The sequence below is a fragment of the Limanda limanda genome, chromosome 4, assembly GCF_963576545.1.
Source record: "Limanda limanda chromosome 4, fLimLim1.1, whole genome shotgun sequence".
NCBI classification, from domain to species: Eukaryota; Metazoa; Chordata; class Actinopteri; order Pleuronectiformes; family Pleuronectidae; genus Limanda; species Limanda limanda.
Window position 1 is genome coordinate 16,562,610 of NC_083639.1, and position 21,095 is coordinate 16,583,704.

General features: G+C 41.2%; 1 protein-coding gene across 1 annotated transcript; it reads right to left on the bottom strand.

Annotated features, from left to right (window-relative positions):
• Positions 1-424: 424 nt before the first annotated feature.
• Positions 425-18,255, bottom strand: tafa4b (TAFA chemokine like family member 4b). The gene is given in 3 exon segments (XM_061069270.1): positions 425-603; positions 9,954-10,109; positions 18,135-18,255. Coding segments are annotated over 3 exon segments (450 nt in total). The 5' UTR covers positions 18,250-18,255.
• Between the last annotated feature and the right edge of the window lie 2,840 nt (positions 18,256-21,095).

Here is a 21,095-nt window from a genome sequence, read left to right on the forward strand (position 1 = left end):
TATCATTTTCAATGTAACATTCCGTGTGACAGAGTTCCAATATGATGGTTACAAAACTGTTCCTGGTCTCCTTTCTCTCCCCCTTACTCACTCTTCCCTCTCCTCTTTCACCTCTCCCCGCTCTCTATTTTTCCTCACTGACCCCCACCGGCCGGCAAGATTTCCACTTACATTTTAAAACTATCAAATCAGTAGTACTTAAATGGCACTTAATTATAGCACTTTGTAGTTTTGCTTTTTTGATTAAATTGTACTTTCTTGATTATTGTTGTTCTGGGTTTGTACCCTCATGGTTGAATGCACTTTAAATTTAATGTAATGTAATGTGACATTGAGTCTAGTTTTGCGATTTTTTTTCTCTCCATAGTTGCCAAACACTTGCTTGTTGTGGGAACTGTAGGGTTTCTTTATAGTTTTGTACCATCTAGACCATTTGAACTTGTTGGAAGAGACAAACAAAGACAGTTACTCATCTCACCTTGGTGGTTTTGACTTTGTTGCCAGTGCTGCAGGACCAGCCAGTGAGGTCAGGCAGGACCTTACACTCCTCCCCATCCATACACGGATGCATCTGACACCACCACTTCTGGACTACAATGGAGGCTAGAGAAAAGGAAGAGAAGGACAGTGGCTGAAATGATGACAAGCAGTGAAGAATGACAAAAACCTTGAACAGGGGTATAACACACATGTTCTTTTTATCTACTCATCTAATCATCCATCCATGATCTGTACCGCATATCTGAGGGTCAATGCGAACTTGCAGGGCAAAATACAGAGACAGACAACTATTCAAATTTACATTTACACATATTACACAAATCCCAATCTGCATGTCTTAAGACCATGGGAGATCCAGCTGGGATCCTTCTTGCTCGTGACAGTGCTAACCACAACACCGCAAAATGGTTGTGTATTTTACCGTACACACAGCAACACAACATAAACAATTATTTCAGAATGGACAAATGATAATGTAACAAGTGCTGTCAGTGGTGCTGATCCTACAGCTGGGACTGCTGCAGGATCAGCACCATGGAGAGCGCTTGTAACAAAACACTTTGCTTCTGTTCAATCCCCCAATATCTCTGAGCAGTTGTGTGTGTAATATGATTACTGTATCTGTAATATGATTACTGTGATTTTCACAGGAGCTAAAAAAGCGGAAGCAGTTACCTGTTTTTTTTTTCATTTTAATCAGATTAATGTAATCCCCCATCTTAAACCCTGTGTGGAATAGGCCTGGCGTTCGCAAGAGGGAAAAAAATAAAAGCAGAAGAAACGGGGGAAATATGACACAGAAATTCACTCTTAAGCCGAGGCAGTGAGAACTAATAAAAGTCTTTAACTTTCCTCGATGTAAGCAATCAAATGTGGCCACCAAGTCATGCTGCAAAGACGGACAGAGATTTTTCGAATAAATCACTGTAGTGCTACTAGTCCTTGAGTATAATATAATATAGGCATGTTTTTGCAATTGTGGAGGTGGGTGATATTCTTACTTCAAAAACTATTTATATATATTATTGGCCTTATCCCTAAATGTATAAAGAAAGAAAACAGAGATAATTTTCTATGTATTTTGGTGTGAAAAATGGATAAGCACAAGCTTCTGAACTTGATCTACACATAATCTGTTGTGAAAACCAGAGCAGCTGACACTCAAATCTCCCAGATCATCTGACCCACTGTCACGACCGAAGACAGGCTGATGGCTGAGAATAATTCTGGTCCCTCTTTCCAAACTTGTCATTCATCCATCCTCCTATCTAGGGCGGGAAATAAGACTGCACCCAGTTCTCCACCCTCTGACAGTCTTAGAAATTGTGATCTCTTGTGACTATTGTTTCCAACAAAGGATGGAGACAAGGTGGTATTGGCAGGAAAATGGGCTTTCAAATGCATTATGCAAAACGAACACGGACAAATCCTCTCAAGTAACTTGTAAGAAGACAACACTGTGACTGAGAGAGAAAAAGAGGGAGGAAGACAAGGCTAAATAATAGGTGCTCACCAAGAAAACGTCTTTGTATTGAGGAAATGAGCAGCGAAGGGAACTAAGAGATGCAGAGAAAGAAGGGGCGGAGGAAGAAGGAGGCCGTTTGAGGATGACCGAGTCCAACAGAGAAAGAAGCAGATTAAACAAAGAGAACAGAGAGACGGAGGCTAAAGAACTGAGGCGGAGTGGAAAATAGGCAGCACATATTCAAGGACAGGAACAGGAAGGCATGTAAGGAGAAGAGGGAAGCCGATGCCAAATTGGTCACCACAAAAGAAAAAAGAAAAAACTCTCACAGCTATCAGAAGGCGTAATGTTGAACACACTGTTATGATGCATGAGCTCAGTGGCAGTAAGCGGTTCTAAAAACCAATGGCTGTGTAATGCTCGTTAATGTGGCCATTATGGTGTCGACAACGGTGCTTTGCACTGTGAGAGTGTTATTTAGAGCTAATGGGCATGGCCTGTGAGTGCTATTATGGAGTTAGCTTTCCCTGCAGCTTATCTCATGCTATACAAGGAGGGCGGGACGGGCGTGACACACAAGCAACTGCCTGTCACGTCAGAGAATGAAGAGGGGCCCCCTACGCGACTTGTGATGTCCTGTGATCTCAGAGACGGGTCTCAACAGATCGATGATAAAAAGATTACACCGGTACTTACTGTGCGTGGAGTAGTTAGCAGTGAGATCATCCCCTATGGGACCACGTTTTTCCATGCACTGTTGTAGATGCACAGAGCCTGTGTGCTGGGTCCTAGTAAAACAACTCTGAGGCCTCCAATGACAGCTATTAGAAGGCCTGTAAAATCTGGTTTTGCAAGCTTGCTTGTGAATATATAACATCTGATTTCCACTCAGGGTGATGCTAAATAAGTCTTGTGCAAGACAATGAACCCTAAATTCCCCCTGACAGCTGTGCCGGCAGTGTGAGACTGATTTGTGATACGTAGATGCACTGTATGAATGTGTTTCTGAATGGGTGAAAGGAAAAGGGTCATCAAGAGGAGAAGAGCGCTGTATATATATAGACCATTTATTATTTACATAGTCACAATAGACGACCTAAGTTGAGCCAAAAAATACTTGACTAGCATTATTAGCTTGGTAGATTGAAATGATCGAAACGAACGCTCTCCCTGCACAATTCTTCAACTCTTCCTGTGACATCTTTATTACAACATTAGTAAATGTGAAACTTTATCATTGGCAAGTTCTCAGAATAGAAATATGATGCATTATCTCCAGGTAATACGTGTATAACACACAAGGTAACTCTGAGTCTACCTCTAATTGCATCAGTCTCATTAAGAGTCTGTATTTATATTCAGAAAAGGTGCGTATGCTAATTATAAAAGGGTTACAGCTCAGGCGTGCATTTCATCACAGTAACTATCAGCTCATTACAACTCAAAATGGCTCCCTTTTAAGTCCCCTCTAAAATTTCCAGCACGGGATCAGATGCGAGCAAATGTCTAGACAGAGCTTTGCTTAAGGTGCAGGTGATTAGGCAACACCAGGGACTGGGGCTATGCTATTCCCTGGGTTCTGGCTCAGTCTCTGCGGTGCTCTAAATTAGGTCTGTTGAGGTTTCACGCTTTGAGGCTGCCTACAGCTCTGTCTCTCCTCCTACTCATCACAACATGTCAATCTCAAACACACACACACACACACACACACATACGCACACACACTTGATAAGTGTCACTCATCTGTATGCCAGTTGTGGTAACACCTTTTTTTGTTTGTATGTGCGAGCAAGTATGTCATGTACATCAGCGTTGATCCCAACAAAGCTGCAGGCAGTAGCTCGGTCCTTCCTGCGCTGCCTCTGCATTGTCATTGTAATGTTTCTGACATCAAGTGGACAAAGTTGAAATTGCAGTTCCCCTCATCTGCATTTTTGTCTTACTTCACATAGTTCAGACTCCTATCACCACATCCAAGTGGTGTTGTTCGCATTGTTCAATTATCGTAATCATCTTGTGAGTGCCATTCCTTGTTCAGCAACCAATTAACACTTTATCAATGCATGCCACTTCCACCTCTGCAGGTATTTCACAGAAAACATCCCAACTGATATGTGACATCTTGTTTACTGGAAAGAAATTCTCACATTTTCACCGACTGCAAACACATTAACATTCACATCCAATAGGCACTCTGCGTTCCCCATCATTCGCCATACAACCGTTAAAATTCACATTGTATTAACATCTAGTGCCTGTGAATTTTAGGGGAGAGGTGAAAATTGATTTACAGTAACGACATTAAACTGAAAAGTTACCAGGTTAAAAGGGATCTCTTCACCTTTAACCGACTTTCATCTAAAGTCGTTTGAGTCACATGATAGAGAATAATAGATGAACCTTTAACATGAAAAAAACAACAGATTCAGTGAATACTTATTCCCATTGTATCATTCAAATGTAGCCTGTTTGATGTGGGGCCGGGTGCACTAATACAGTATGTGCACTCAGGTGTGAGGGAGTGTTTGCCCATTAATTCTTTACAAAGGCAATCCCTGAACTCACTCAATGAGCCAACACAAACGGCAACGGGAAGTTTACATTTACTTTGCACATGTGCGTCTATGCATTTGCATGCATGCACACACGTGTTTGTGTGTGTGTGTGTGTATCTGTTTGTGTGTGTGTGTGTGTGTGTGTGTGTGTGTGTACATGTATGCAGTCCCCCACTGTACTGTAAGTGTCATGCGTAAAAGCACAGCCACAAGCAGTCCTGTGCTCTTGCTCCCAGATCATTACTATTTAAAGGGAATATGATGCACCTTTACACAAATACACACACACACACTAACACACACAAACAAGAAGTTGGGGTGGACCCAGGGGTATGAATACCCCCAGGCATTGTAACTGTTCCACTCAGTGATCCTGTAGTGCAGGAGCAGTTGGAGAGAGGCATCCATCTCTTTCTGTAATGATTTACTAACACACTGAGTTTCTGTTGCCCCATCACACACACACACACATACACACAAACGAACACACACACACACAAGCACAAACACACACAATGAGAAAAAAAACAAGTGGAAAATGTTGTTGAAAAACTGTCAGAAAGAGATTATACATGGTGAACATTTGCACACACACACACACTCACAAAAACAGACTGTCAGAATGACACAAGAATGTATTATGGAGGAGACATTACAGTAAACAACAGCAGGCTGATCTGTGCTGACACGCTCTACTTGATTTCTTTGCCCGATAATGAAACACAGTTTGTCTGTGACCACATCTCGCACTGAATCCATTCATCCACCATTTTTATCAGGCCTCTGTGCTCTCCATTGCCGGACACACTTTAGTGATAGTGTCTGTGAAAGATTTAAAGTCCTTTTTTATTACTGCAACCATAGCATCGCAGGCACATACCAAGTATTCTGCTCAATTTGTGAGTATATTCAATCATTTTTGTTACGTGCAAATCCATACTTTTGCTTCACTGCATTTATGACAACAAGTATTTTTTTATTTTGAATGTACCTGAACTTTGTCGTTAATAGTTGCTCTGCAGATAAGTGCACAGAGGTTCATTTGATGTGACTCATTGTTAAAGGTAAAGTAACACAGCGGTACACATTTAAAGTGGTTCATTTAGCTCTGCATGTATCGGCTACAATAATAAAAGGCTCCCTGCAGGTTAATGTGTTGACAATTTGTGTTGATAATTATGTGTTTCCAATTTGATGCCCTTAAAAAGGGTCGTTCATCCCCACCTCCACCTTTGTAAAGTGTTGATGCGGATACTTTTTTTTTTTTTTATTTAAGTTTTAAAGTCAAACTTTTACTTGATGAGGAATACTTTCATTTTACTGCATAATCACATTATACAAGTTAATGATCTGCAACCTTGTTCACATAGAAGCAATAGCTTGTACATTCTACAAGAGGATAGGTCTGTTTTAGAGCATTGTAGAGATTTACATTCATTCCCTGGAGGTGCACACTAACAAAGACCACAACACATTCCTAACTAACACTGTGAGATTAACCAAACTTGGCAGAACCTCAATTGAGACACAAACATTTTATTTATCCTGACAACACAACAGTGGAACCAAACAGTGGACACACACTTAAACAACTCTATAGACCCACTGCCTCGCTCCTGCAGAGTTACAGAGAAACAGTTTAACTTCATGACCTCTGTAATCAATTCTACCACCGAAAACTCTTCATTCTCAAGTTTAGATTTTTCTAAATCACCTTGTTTACAGCAGTAACTCTTCATTCGCTCAAACACCATAATTATAATAGAAAATAAAAGCACAAGGAAATGGCTTTCATGATTAATGGAGCAAAAAAATCAAGGAAGTTCACTTGAAAAAGTTAGTCTGACAGTAATGGGCCCTGTGCAGCAGCCAGTAATGGGACCTGCTACCATTTACTCCTCTTTCCGCCGGCATCAATAATGTAACTCCATTTACACTGAAGCTTTTCTACAAAGGGCCGGCTACTGAGAGGGGTTCTCTCTCTCCCATCAGCGCTCCAGTCGACAAAGGTGAGAGGCGTGTGAGTGGATGTGTGTCCGCAGACGTGTCTGTGTGAGTAAAACAGTGTCGGATGGGGTGAGATCCTTTGTAAGTGTGAACTCCGAGGTCAAGCATGACTCATGAGATAAGTGCTGCTGAGCGCTGGATTTAGAAGTGAGAGGTGGTGCGACTCTGAGGTGGGATCTGAATGGGAAATTAGAAAACCTCACAGCTAGTGTGTGTGTGTGTGTGTTTGCGTGTGTGTGTGTGTGTGTGTGTGTGCGTGCGTGTGTGTCTGGGTAAGGAAACTGGTTTTACTAATGCTTGTCAATGTTGTTTCTTTCTTGCAGCAGATGATACTTAGTCTTTGAAGTGAGCAAACAAAAGCAAAGCATCAGGGGCCACACTTTTGGCAGAGAAGTTTCACAGGATTCCTTATTTCTAACCCTATCCCAGTTTTCATTAAGAAGCCAATCATCTTTGCTCTGGTTGCTTGGTTTTATCATTATCTAGCGATTGTTCCCATAAAGGAACTCATCAAAGAGGCTAAACAACAACCCTGCTTGTTTATTGGAGGAAAGTATTGTTGAAATGAACTCCATGGTGGGTCTGTGACTGAGTCATTTGAATGGGAAAAGCACCGTCTACTGGCCACATGCAGGAATAGCAACCCAGTGGATCTGAACAGCCGGACAAACATGAGATTTGCTTCATCCTTTGTGACATGAGGAAGAGTGATAAATTCAAACCAACCCCAAGCTATGAATGACTTTTGGGCAAACAAGAGTTGTATAAAGATGATATTTCAGAGCCCACATAACATACAAAACATGCACTACCTCATTATTTGATGTGATAATGATGATCTCCTTAACACCCTCATTAAATGTGCAGGCCTAGTTTTTGCAACAGCAAGCATTTCAGTTATTTTCTTACAGACAGTTTTGATGTGTGATATGGTGAGACAATTTTTTTGAAAATTATTCTAAAGAAAATCTATATCTTGTCTATATTCATGTGCTATTCCTTTTTATTTATTCTTCATCTCAGTCGTATTATACACATGTAGCATTGAGGTTAAAAAATCCAGTGTCTACGACACACAGGAGTTGCACATTTTATAAAATACGTAAAACACAAAAATAATGTTTCTAGTTGTTTGAATAGAATGTAAGTGTGTAATAAGTGTTTTCATACATTCATCTTTTAATTTACTGGGCTTTCTGTTAACATATTACAAAAATTGTCTGGAAATAGAAGTCCTGTTAGGGTAAGTTTACATCATCTAGAATAATCCTTACATCAAAAAAGAAAAATGAAAAGGTCAAGTTCCTAGTCTGAAAAAATACTTTCCTTCATCCGTGTCCAGACAACTCATAAAAAGCCTCCATCTGCTCAGGTTTAACAGTGGTTCAGGTCCGTACAAGAGTGGAATCAGCTTCCACCTCCGGCTGACCTTAACAGTTTGAATAACCCCTGTTGCTTCGGAGATTCACTGGCGCCACTCACGTATGAGACAACTATATATTTTACTCTGGTAGGGGGCTAATGCAATGTGATTGGATCAGGCTGGCTGACACACTGTGTGTGTGGTGGTGATCTCAGCGAAGCATCTGTGGATGATAGGGGTCAGTGACACTGCTTGTTTCTTGCTGGGCAGAAGCTCTCCGAGCGGACAAACGGCTGGAACACAGGTCTATGAAAACGACCCGCTGCTTTCATCTGTCCATCATTACACATACACAGCATGCATTAGCTGGAGCCAATCCCAGCTGGACATGTTGCAGGGTCATCATATAGAGACAAAAAACATATCTATGGTCAATCAAACCATAAGCTGCACGTCCTTGTGGGAGGAAGCCGGAGTACCCAGGAAAAACCCCATGCCGACATGGGGAGAACTTACAACTCCACACAGAAAGACCTTGGCCAAGTGGAGACCCCAACAAGGAACCTTCTTACTTCAAGGTAACAGTGCTCAGGCTCAGTGTCACCGTGGCAGCTGAGGCAACATCATGATTTGTCCCAAAACCTCCTTCTGGGTAGTGATTGGGTTATCACCTCAATTTTAAGTCTCTATCCATTAATGTTATCAGAGGGAAGATACTTTCTCTTTCACCATCTGTTGTGTTCTCCAGAGATCTGACTAGATATGAAGTGAAATGCTGTCCCAAATAAAATCAGGCCTTTTAAACTGCAGTTTAAATTTCAAGACATGAGGCCAAGCCTGTCTTGGCTGACAGCTGTTACATATTTGCTCCTCTTTTCATAGATCACAGGGAATAAGGAAGGCAAGCAGACACTCTTGGCAGGGGTTCATCTATGTTAGTGGCTTTAGACTTTCATGGGTAATGATGAAGCTCAGGCTGCTGGACTACCAGGGCACAGATATAAGGTTCAGATAGATCCCAGGTACACGCACTAAACAACCCCTTTACAAAGAGAATAAACATTATTAAAACTGACTTTCCAATAAACCATACAAAAGAGAATACCCCAACTTCATAATGTTAATTGTGCCAAATGTTAAGACAGTATCTTAAATTTAATATTCGTCAAACTGGATGTGTTTCTTCATCGTGAAGCTTTTCTAAAAGAGGGATAAATAGGCCCTGTGTGTGTCATTTTCCCATCAGATTTAAAAGGTTTAGCTTTGTTTGTGTGAGGGGTTGAGTGTTGTCCTCCAGCCTGGCAGCCAATTTACATAAAGCACAACATTTTATTATTTCCTGTGTCACCTGCAATTACCTCATTTATCTCTCAAACTGGATCTGCTAATGTTATAGGTGAAATGCTCTGTGTAACAAATAATTTCAGCCTCTTTCACCCTGTCTGGTTCAGTCCTTTTGGAAACATGTTATGCAGCCGAGCACTGTCCAAACGTACAAACCCTCGTTTTAAATTCTGCTCATGTTCCCCAGGTTTCCAAATATAAAATAGGTGCGGCAGAAGTTTACAGACTCTTCAGCAGAGTTGTGGGGAAAAGTGTAATAAAATAATGCATGAGGCATCTCATATATTTCTCTTTGACTTAATGGTGCAGCCATGAAAACGTCTTGTGTTCGAATATTTCCCTGACTGTATAGGTGTCATGTACTGTAGTTTTAATGAAGTGTTGAATGGGTTCGTACTGAACATACAGTATATTTTAATGCAGGATGAAATCCTTACAGCTACATCAGGGTAAATTTAATGACCAGTCAAACCAGAGACTCAAAGCTCCACTATATAATCACGTAGGGAATTTACTTCTGTCTGCTGTAGCATTTTGTCTTCACAGAAATAAAAAGATGTGATATTTCATAATAAAATTAACCAACAGTGTTCAGCTTTTGAAAAAAGTAGTTTCAAGCCAGACTTAAAATATATAGAAGATCTGGATTTTGGGACTGCTAATACAACACTAGGACGTTCTGGAATATACAAAAACACAGACATGAAGAGATTTTTACCTTCCACACATGAAGGTCGGGTTCTGGTGGTGCCGGCAACCTGCCCCGGGAAACAGGAACACTTGACAGTTTGAGAGCGCTCCTCAATCTTATTCTTATTACAGCAGCGATGGACGGCCACCACTTCACATGTCCCCTGCTTCACCTGGTACGAGACTGAAAGAGAGAGACATAGAAAGGAGAGGAGAAGGGCATTATTTAATAGAAATTCATAGACTGTGAAAATGTATATTTCTGCTATTTTGAGTTTGTTGTTGCCAATAAACGAGGTTTAAGTCAAATGTTGTTCTGCAATAAAACAATCAAATACAACCGCTTCTCTGACAATCACACAACTCTGCTGAATGATTCTGTTTTGTATGAAATTCTCCCTTTCCAGCCTCATACTCTTTGATTCATAAATAAAATCTCTTTAGTGTTACTTTGCTTTTATTCTCAGCCCAGTGCCCTCATTATCTACATCACAGCGGCTGCTCTGTTGTTGTCAGTGTGTGAAGGGGGGGGGGGAAGAGAGCACAAGACATGTTGACAAAAACAATCAATTTCTTTGGATTCATTTCAGACAAAATGAGCCACTTGATCAGAAATGCACATTTTATCGGATTACTGACAGTAAACACAGGAGACTTTTCAATATACTAACGTTTGCTGCTAGAAAGAACATTTTACTCTTTTGGAACAAGAATTTTGTTCCCACAAAAAAGTCATGGCACAACATTGTTATGGACTTCATTCCTAGTGAATACATCACGTGCTTGCTTCACTCCAAAACAGACACCTTCTATAAGGTCTGGGACCCTTACTTGCAGCATATCGGGTCCACACTGTCATCTTCCTTGCTTCGTGGATTTCCCAGCTCAGCCTAGCCTGTCCTCGCTATGTCGGTATGCTCTGTATTGCCTCCTATCTGACTCTGCCTTGTCTTGATGGAAATTGTGCCCACTGTCTTTAATTCCTATTTTCTTAATTAATATCTCAATTATTTTCTATTTTACTGTATCCACATGCCCACATGTGTCTTTGTCTTTTTTGTCGTGTCTGAGCAGTTCTGTTTGTTTTGTGTTGTCTAAAAAAAATGTGTAATAAAAATATATAAAAAAAAAAAATTTGGCCCACCTGCGAATAATATCCGTGGTTTGGATGTGTGTTCCTGAAAGTCATATTTTTTATACTTTCCTGGGGAGCTCGCTCTGTTTTTATGGTAACATACGCCCGACAGTAACGGTACAGAAGGTCATGTTTGACTTAAAGTTTTGACCCAACGCTGTCTACGTGGATGCAAAATGCTTTATGTGCACGTGTGTGATGTTAAGGAGATAATAAGCTTTTATTTGGAATCATGTATGTTAAGTCTCACTTGATTAATCTCGCAGAGGGAAATGCCTCTTGTTAAACAGCTCTGCAATCTCCATGTGCGAAAATAGAAATACGGCTTTGCACTGGTAATAAGTACCTTCATGGTATGTAGCAGTGCAACACTTTTATATCTGCCTAATGTGCATGAGTATAATGTGTTTAAAAGGTTAGAAATCTGTGCTGCAGTGTCTATGCTAATGTCACATTTTATTCAAGCATATTAAACCTATGAATCTCTAAGGAGGAAAGATTTTTTGTGGCCACCTCAAGAAAAACACGTCCACCACAAATGTTGGGTAAAATGTTTAGTTAATACAATCTGTGCTTATGGCTTCTGAACAGATTCCAGCCGCCTTATCTTCACTCTCAAAGCTCGTCCTGCACTCCAGAGAGTCGCTGGTATCGTTCTCTGGGCACAGCAAACCCTGCTGGTGACATTACTACCTATAAGCCTCTTTACAGCCCTGGAAAAACCTTGGTTATACTGTATCATAAGCCCAGATTTCATTTATGTACGTGACTTTACCCAGACTCCAAAACTTTTCATGCTCAGCTGAATGAGCTTTGCAGGCAAGACACAAACGTGCACACACACACACACACATACACACACTCACTTCTGCAAACACACACACACAGCACACATTCACACTCTGCAATGGGTTCCATTTCTTCAGGCCATGGCCCCTCTCATCCTTTCTGATTTAAAGTTTGTTTGTTCTCTTCTCCAGAGAGCCCCATCAATGATCCCTGGCTCTCTGAGGGTGCCACTCCGCTATCATCCCTCCACTTTCATTTCCCTCACTTCTCTGTCTCAGGCTCTCCCGAGGCTGGAGCAGCTGCCAGATTACACCCCCCACTACCCCCTGCCCTCACACACAAACACATACAGCCTATATCTACAGATAGACATCTACAATAGACGAGAACAGAACTCAATGAGATAAGAAATTTCTTCTTTTTTTTAGCTCTGATGGGGAAAAAAGTGAAAGTGTAGTTCAAGTACTATAAAATCGCCCTTGTTTTAATCAGACTCAAGGCCCCATTATCATTATTGAAATGAATTCAGTGGTGCCTGGGTAAAAGCCCCCTATCTCAGAAACAGGCAGCTTGTTAGTGAGAAAGAGAGAGCGAGGGACAGAGGAGGAGAAGCGGTGTCACAGGCGGCAGAACGAACAAAGAGCGGCTCAACTCCCGTTGGCGTAATGAGGTCAGAAGGTTCACAGGTCTCCGCTATATACTGCCTACATCTGAGCTGAAGCCTCTAAAGGTGTGTTTGTGTGTGTGTGTGTGTGTGTGTGTGTGTGTGTGTGTATGTGTGTGTGTGTGTGTGTGTGTGTGTGTGTGTTTGCCTTCATCAGAGAGCAAACTGCACGTTGAAACATTTTGTTGGCTTGTAAATATCAGTAACTGTAATAAAAGGATTAATAAAGTAAGATAAGGTACTTTTTGCTGTATTTCTTGAATATTAAGTAATTCAACTCTGTAAGATTTATAAAATACTGAAAAGTTCAGATATCCCACAGATTAAACACAGCTGTAAAATAAAGCTGTATTTTCTTGTTTCCTGTATGTGATGGTTGTTGCTTTTCCAACTGTGAGACATATACATCAATTAAATATTTTCAACTGTCTCCAGTTCAGTGGTGAGGTGGAAAAACTGTTTGTGTGATGTCAGACAAATGTTAAGAAGTTAAGAATAGAAGCACGCTGTTAGCAGTAACAGAAGTCTTAGTTACACTATTGCTCTATATCAGAGGCATTCACTCCTTTTTCTTGCTTTAATAATGGAAAGCTGACATTCTCTCGCAGGCAGACAAGGTTTCACCCTCCAACACAAATGATCAACGTGTTGGTATAGGTGAAAATAGTCTGATAATTTCTAAAATAACTAAAATTGCACGCAGCAGAGCTCATACCTCACGCCAGACCCACAGCAGACCCTTCACATTCCATCAAGGCGCACCAAATTGCACACACTCACTAATATCAGTCCCCTGAATAAGTCTGAATATTATCATCAAGATCAGTGAATTGTTCCCTGAGAAATCATCCCCAAATTTGTTGTATAACCTAAAAAAGACAAAAAAAGTGTCAACAGTACAAAAAAAACCCAGACTTTTTGTAAGACAAGAAAAACAGGTTAAAGTTGACCAGATATCTAAAAACCAATGAGTGCATTTGATACAGTAAGACCAAATAAAGTAAAGCGCATATCTCTGCCTAGGCCCAACAGTCCCTTTATCAAGTAAATTCTATCAAGCTGCACCAAATTCCACACACTCATATATATCAGTTCCCTCAATGTGCCTGATTCCATTCTCATCAAGAACCAGGAAGTATTCCCTGGGAGAATGGTGGACATGTTGAAAAACACTGTGTTAAAAACCTGGATTTGCACCAAAATGATTGAATGAGTTCTTCCCTGATGCATAATGCAGCCTTCTACAAGGTTTCATGGTAATCCATCCAGTAGTCTGTATGTAGTCCTGCTAACTACTGAACTAACTAACTGACTAACTACCTTGCACAGACAAAAGCTTATCCTCCTTGGTAGAGGTAATAAAATAACATTTTTAGTTTGTAAGAGCGGACACTTCCTAAGCTCAAGTACACATCGTAGGTGGATCTATGATTTATAACCTTAAGCATCCAGGGTATTTAATCAATAAACAGAGGTTGAAGAGTCATACAGAGTTTACAGTCAAAAACTATCTTATGTGGGAGGAATCAATTCAAACCATCCACCCATGCTGCCTGAAACTTGACTTTTCTTGTCTTTATTGCAAAACACGCTTGTCTGGGATACTGTTAGTATCTTAACTGTACATTGTTTCTGTCTTCAGATATGCTGGAAAGAATAAGTTGTATGTGTATCTTACAGAACAAACTTGTTGAATGTTTCATGCTCAGTGCAACAATACTGAAATACAGGAATTTGTCAATATAAGGACCTAATACAGACTGTTACTGAGAAGTGAATTATTCACTATGTCCATTGTTTGAGGTATAAAAATCATGAAGTCAGATCAATATCTATCAACTCCAAATCCAAAAATTCTGATCCTAGCCTGAACTCAGTGAAATTGTTTGGTTTTCCCTCCCACAACCCGTGTTCGGAGAGCTGGAGCCTCTCACCCCTCATCTGCTAATGATACTTCGGTTGAGCAGTCCCCCCCCCCACACACTCAGCCACCCCCTAGCTATTTACACATAATAACACTGTATCTAATGTCTCAGTGTTGCCTTTAAACTATTCTGTTATGGCCATCTCAGTGTAATGGAGCCCTGCACACGCCGAGATGAAAAGACTTCTCAAGCATGGCTAAACGCTTCTATTCCTGTGGCAGCCAAAAGGGAGGTAGGGTCGTGTGTGTGTGTGTGTGTGTGTGTGTGTGTGTGTGTGTGTGTGTGTGTGTGTGTGTGTGTGTGTGTGTGTGTGTGTGTGTGTGTGTGTGACAACAGTAACCCAGCAGCCAACAAACTTAGTTACCTTGAACCGATGGGTTAGCCAGACGTTTGATGTATTCTGACAGACACAGGCAAGCAGGAACAACTGTGCAATTTATCAAAAGGCCGTGTCTTACCCTCGTCAATATCTGACAAGCATGTCCACCGCTCTGAAAGACCAGATATCTGGCGTATCTGTCAGAGGTGGCCAAGACAGGAACCCACTGGTAAATTTCAAGGCAGCAACATTAGAAAGGTCAGCTGCGTGGGACAAGGTGACAAGGACGTCAAACATATATTCTCTAATATAAGGCAACATATTCACACTAGAATCTCCAAACCATTTGAAACTCTAACCTTTAGTTTCACCTATTTTCTTTATTAATTTTCCCTCTTTAAGACCGATCACTCATTGCCCTTCCTTCCCCTGCTCCACTGCACAATGCCCTCCTTATCCAAGTCCGCCACAGCCCATCAATCCTGCAGACATTATCAGGGCTTAACAGGCCCGCGTCAGGCATCACCCAGCTTTATGCAAATGGCCATTACAAGTTGCTGGTACGACCGAGTATTCAGGTGCTACGAATTCCAAGCAAAGCCTGCTCGCTGCAGCTGGTCAGAGCTGTTGTTTTTTACGGAGACTTAGATAAAAACAGATTGCAATCGCGTACACTTGCGTGGACGTACATACATGTAGGTGTTGTGTAAGATGTGTTCACAAGCATGCTTATATTTAAAGAATGAATATGACAAAAGCCTTGGCAGTAGCACTTTTCATGCAGAAATTTCCTGGTATGCATTCTTCACATGAGCCGAGGTGAATGCAAAAACACTGAATGAGAAGTGTATGTTTCTGTTAAAACAAGACGTCTTCTGTGATTAATAGTATATTGAAGTATATGAAGAAACCAAAAAAAAAAAAAAAAAAGAGCGAGCCCTTCTCCCAGTGTCGCAGCCTCCGGCAGGAGAGGCCGTTTCCCCATACTGTAATGGTGCTATAAATAAATAATAATAATAATAATAATAAGTTAAAATGAATCATTTCCATACATTAGTAACTGACCGATTGATCTCAGATAATTTCATTTAAAACGAAAAGAAGAGAAGCGCATGAGAATTTCAGTGGAAACTTGCTCAGAAGCAGAGCCATGAAAACACATTTAGTTATTTTACCTGTTTCAATAAGAAACAACACGAAAGGTCGAAGTGCATAATTTGTAAATTTGTGTTGCGTTACATCGACACCTCCTGGAAAGCAATGTTCTGTGTGACCTGCTTATGAATAGTTTCATGAAAACGCAGTGCAGGACTAAATGAATAGTGATGAAAAATCAATAGGTGTGTTAATTTGCATTCTCTGCCATAGGTTTCATTTCTGCCCAGCTTTGTTTTATCTAAGTGAGAGGACCAGCTGTGAAAATGGCTGAGAGATGAATGAATGCATCTGTTGATCATGTTTGATGTTCCAGTGTTATGGCAGAGATGTGCCACTCTGTCTGTGCTTTTACCTGCTGCGATGTGTGTGAGAATATTAATTATCTCCATGTTATTGTCTTAAAAGCCTTAGTGCTAGGGATCATAGAAGCTACAAATCCACATATACAATTAGTTTTATTATTACTTTTCGAATTTTAAAAATATATGCAGTACTTAGAATCTACAGGTCACATAGAAAGCAATATGGATTGGTGGATAAACAGTTTTTTAGATAATGTATGCAATATTGAGAGACACAGTAACACTGAATGGAGGAAATGTCCAATGGCTCATTTAAAAAAATGGATACCGCAGAGTTCTGCTTGAAAATAAAAAAAGCAGATGCTATGTTTTCACACTAAATTTAAGTGACAGCTGTCAGTCTTATCATGTCTGAATGGTTAGTTGACATTCATTCTGCCCATTCCCATTATAGATTTGTTTTTTAGGTGAGTTTCTTTAGGATGACAGATTGCCTTTAAAAATGACACTGAGTAAATGAGACTAAGATTTTTTTTAAACAAGATGAGCATTTTTTGACCTCTAGAGCCACCATGTGGCAGCAGATGGTACACCACCAGGAGGTTGGCTCAAACAAATGCCTCACTGACCTGCACGGAAAAACAACACTTAAGTGGGAAACAAAACAAATCTACTATCTAGCAATCCTAAAGCACCTTCAATTATTTGTTGGCCTCAAACCTCTGTTTGTGTGTCCACAGCCAAAGTCTTCAACTCAACACTAATTAAAGTAAACCCTCCGCCAGTCGGTTTTGGGAGAGAGCCCCCTTGTTCCATAGCGCAAGTGAAACAAGGATGGGGCTGGTACCCAATCTGACCTTCACAATACACAGGGCCTGCAATTAGTAGTGTCCCTGCCGTAAGCACGCTGCCTCCTCTCCGTCAAAAGGGAAACTAATACCATCACTCACTGAGCAGACTGGGTGCTGGTAGCATTTCCGTGGCACATAAAGGTCACCTTGCAGAACACGAGCAGAGAGAGCAAAGAAACCGAGAGATAATTAACGGAATTGTCACAATTAAGTTCAAGGAAGAGGTGGCTTGGGAGGTTTGTCGCCAACAAATCTGAGTTTGAGATCCTGTGTGACTCTCCCAGTAGCCAGCCCCAATAAATTATTAACATATGATTGTAAAAATGACTCTACTGTTCATTTTGGGGGGTTGGGGGAGGCATGTCTCCATCACCAATGGAAATCACAGATAGAAGTGTGTGTGTCTGTGTGTGAGAGTGTGTGTGGTCTAGGTATTACTCATGTTGTGGGTCTGTTTATGCAGTCACATTATAGGGACAAGTCCAAAGTCCAAATAACGTAACTCTTAACATTTTAAAGTGTAAACAGGTTTAAAGGTAAGGTTACGATAGGTTTTAGGATTAGACATGTAGTAACTATGTGTGTGTCTGTGTGTGTAGGGTGGGGGCCTTGCAGCCTTGCATATTTCAGACCTTGGCAATTATGATCCTGAGGATTAGAAGTCATGAGCCTCTGCGGCCTCTTCTACGTGACACTTCAAGAATAAAGAATCAGGCCAGTTGAGACCAGCATCACCTCTGACCTCCTGTTACCAGAACACAGGTCAGACAACACCCACACTGATCTGTTGACAGCTTCCACAATTTATCTGTATCCGTTGGGTCTCGAGGATTCAGAGGGGGGTGCTTATGCATCCAGGCCCAAAAACAAAGTATCATCTGGTTCACGTTCAGTCACACTGTGGGTCATTGCAAATTGTCTCTGAGCCTTCCTCCAGGCTGGGGATGGCTCAGTCTGCGACAGGCTCAAGGAACATGTGTTGTGCCTCTGCAGTGACAGTGTAATTAACCTCTCTTGGTCATGGGAAGGGTGGAGGGGAGGGGGTTCGGAGCGAGACCTGGTGTACCTGTCGGTCCCCGGTGGTTACGGTTGCCAGCAGACACCGGGTCAACACTGAGCATCACCAAGGCAACGAGGAAGGCCACCTGCAAAGGCCAAGCTGACCTCCGCCACAGTTTCATCCTGAGAGAGAGACAGAGCGGACGGAGAGAGAGAGGGGGGCATAGAGGAGAGCAAAGGGGGACGAGAAAAGAGATTAGGACCAAGACCAACACCACCACCCAAAACAGACACACACATCGATCAGAGCACAACACAGCACAGCAGACAAAAACATATTGCCTTCCGTACAAGCAGAAACAATGTGAGAGTCGAGCTGGGAAAGGTCAAAGGAAAAAGTGACAAGCCGGAGAACAGAGTAGACCCGAGGAGATGTTTTCTTCCAGCACAGACACACACATAGTTTTACTCTGCCTATTACATAAGGATGAACTCCTTCGGTTTTACGATTTTCTTAGCAATCGACATTTATGAGTCATGACAGGTTTAAATAATACTTGTAATAACATATGTACAAAGGCTGCAGCTATTCATTATTTTCATTGTTATTGTTGATTATATTGCAGCTTATTTCTTTATTATTAGTTACACCCAAGGCCAAATTACAAAACCTCATATGCAAACGCATGAGTAATTAAAGTAAACCCAAGGGTTAAAATCTGATGAGTGAGGGATACATAAGATGTTTGTCCAAAAATTACGAAAAAAATGATATCAGAATTTCCCAGACTGATGAGTGCTGAGTTAGTTTAAAACTAAGTATATTATGTTTAACATATATGGAAAAAGATGTTGATACAGAGGTGATTTTATTTTGCTGGAAAAAGAACTGAAACGATACCTTAGAAAAATAGCGTTTGATCAACTGTCTGTTTATTGACGCTGTTTAAGCTCGACTGTTGTTTTGTTTTTATTTCCCTTGATGGACAAGAACAGTGATAATGGATTAATAACTGAAGGCATTTTTCAGGAAAGAAAAATTTGAATATTTTATGATTTTCTCAGCTTCGTATTTATAACAATACAAGAACATTACATTATATTAATTCAAAAATAAATGAATCACTGATAACAACTAATCATGAGCTTTGGACTATATGGTTTAAGAAGTTTTATTATCTTTTTCTATTCCCCTGCGATCGTGTGTGTGTCACAGGACGTCATCTCACCTGTTGGTCGTCTCAGTCTCTTTTGATCTCTCTTCCTCTGAGTAGCTCCTCTATGGACAGAGCGTAAAGGCCATGGCTGCATTCACCCACACCTCAGCTCTGTGTCACCCTCTCCTCTTCCTTGTCTCACTCCTGTTTCTCCTCTTCCTCCTCTCAACCAGAAGAAACCCCTATAGAGAGAGGACGTACAAAGATATGCAGTCAGAGAGGTCAGTCTGCCCAGGGGTTTTCTCAATGGCCTCAAATGGTCTTGTATGAAGGTCTGACACACACACACACACACACACACACACACACACACACACACACACACACACACACACACACACACACACACACACACACACACACACACACACACACACACACACACACACACACACAAGTAGAGGTGTGAAGGCCTAGATTCAGTCAGATCCATTGTTTACTATAGGTTCACCTACCCCCAGGCTGAATGTGATCACCAATCAAGTCGTCACACACAGCTCTCTCCCTCTGTCTCTCTCCAACATGCACACACTCACACGTGCACACTTCATCCGAGGCTGTCATGTACAAACACGAACAGATGGACGCATTAAAACAGTCTATTTAAAACAGTAGAACTTAAATTGATTCATGAATGGGTTTGCATGAGAGAAACCTGCATAATAACCATGAGATGATCAAACAAGCTATAAACACAAGTTGATGCTCTCCACACACACACACACACACACACACACACACACACACACACACACACACACACACACACACACACACACACACACACACACACACACACACAGACAAAGTACATTTGCACAGTGTTTGCAAGGTAAACTCAAACAGTGTCAGAGGAAAGTAGGAGAGACTCTCCCTAATTACAGCTGAGTGACAGCTCCTGATTAATGTGCACTTCTACACACTCACACACACTTGCGCGCTCAGGATAAACAGCCACCCTGCCGCTGGCGTGTTTTAACACACCGCTCTTTACAAAGGGACTCACTCTGCAATCTAAATGAAAGACAACAGATTCACATTAATAACAAAATGTTCTCTCCTCCTCGGAGCTTCATTATTCATCATGACTCATTGAAATGCAGCTCAGTCTGCTGAAATGCTCATAAACTTCCAGGCGAAGGTGTCAGCTCCCACCAAGTCTCACAGCTCCTCACGCCTAACAGTGTAGTGCCACTGCCCCCTAGTGGAGAATAGACCGACAGCCACAAATCAGCCAAAGTTCTAGTATATACAAGAATGTTGGTTGTGCACAAGTGAGGAACTAGACAAGCGGTGAAAGTGAGAGAGAATAAACTGGGAACTGTTTGTGACAACAAAGGTAAATCATCTGTCGACAACAAGGAGTGTTGCTCAGGTCAGTAAAACCAACATGGGATCATATAGAAGGCAAAAGAGAAAGTGAGACAAGGTGAGAGAAGAAAATTAAGAAAAGCAAATATGTATTTTTTTCTATTAAACTAAATGATATATCATGTTTGCAGAAGGAATGTGTCTGCAGAGGAAGTGGAACGCAAATGTAGAACAACATCAGCACCATCCTGTACAGTATTTGTGTATTTTAGATTAGCATTTTGTGTGTTTATTTGTTTATGAGTGCTTGTGTGTGTGTGTGTGTGTGTGTGTGTGTGTGTGTGTGTGTGTGTGTGTGTGTGTGTATGTGTGTGTGTGTGTGTGTGTGTGTGTGTGTGTGTGTGTGTGTGTTTCAGTACAGTATGTGAAAGAATGCAACGTGTGTGTGATTTAGCATGCGTGTGTGTGTGTAGTGTTTAGGCATGCATAGCAGCAGTAGC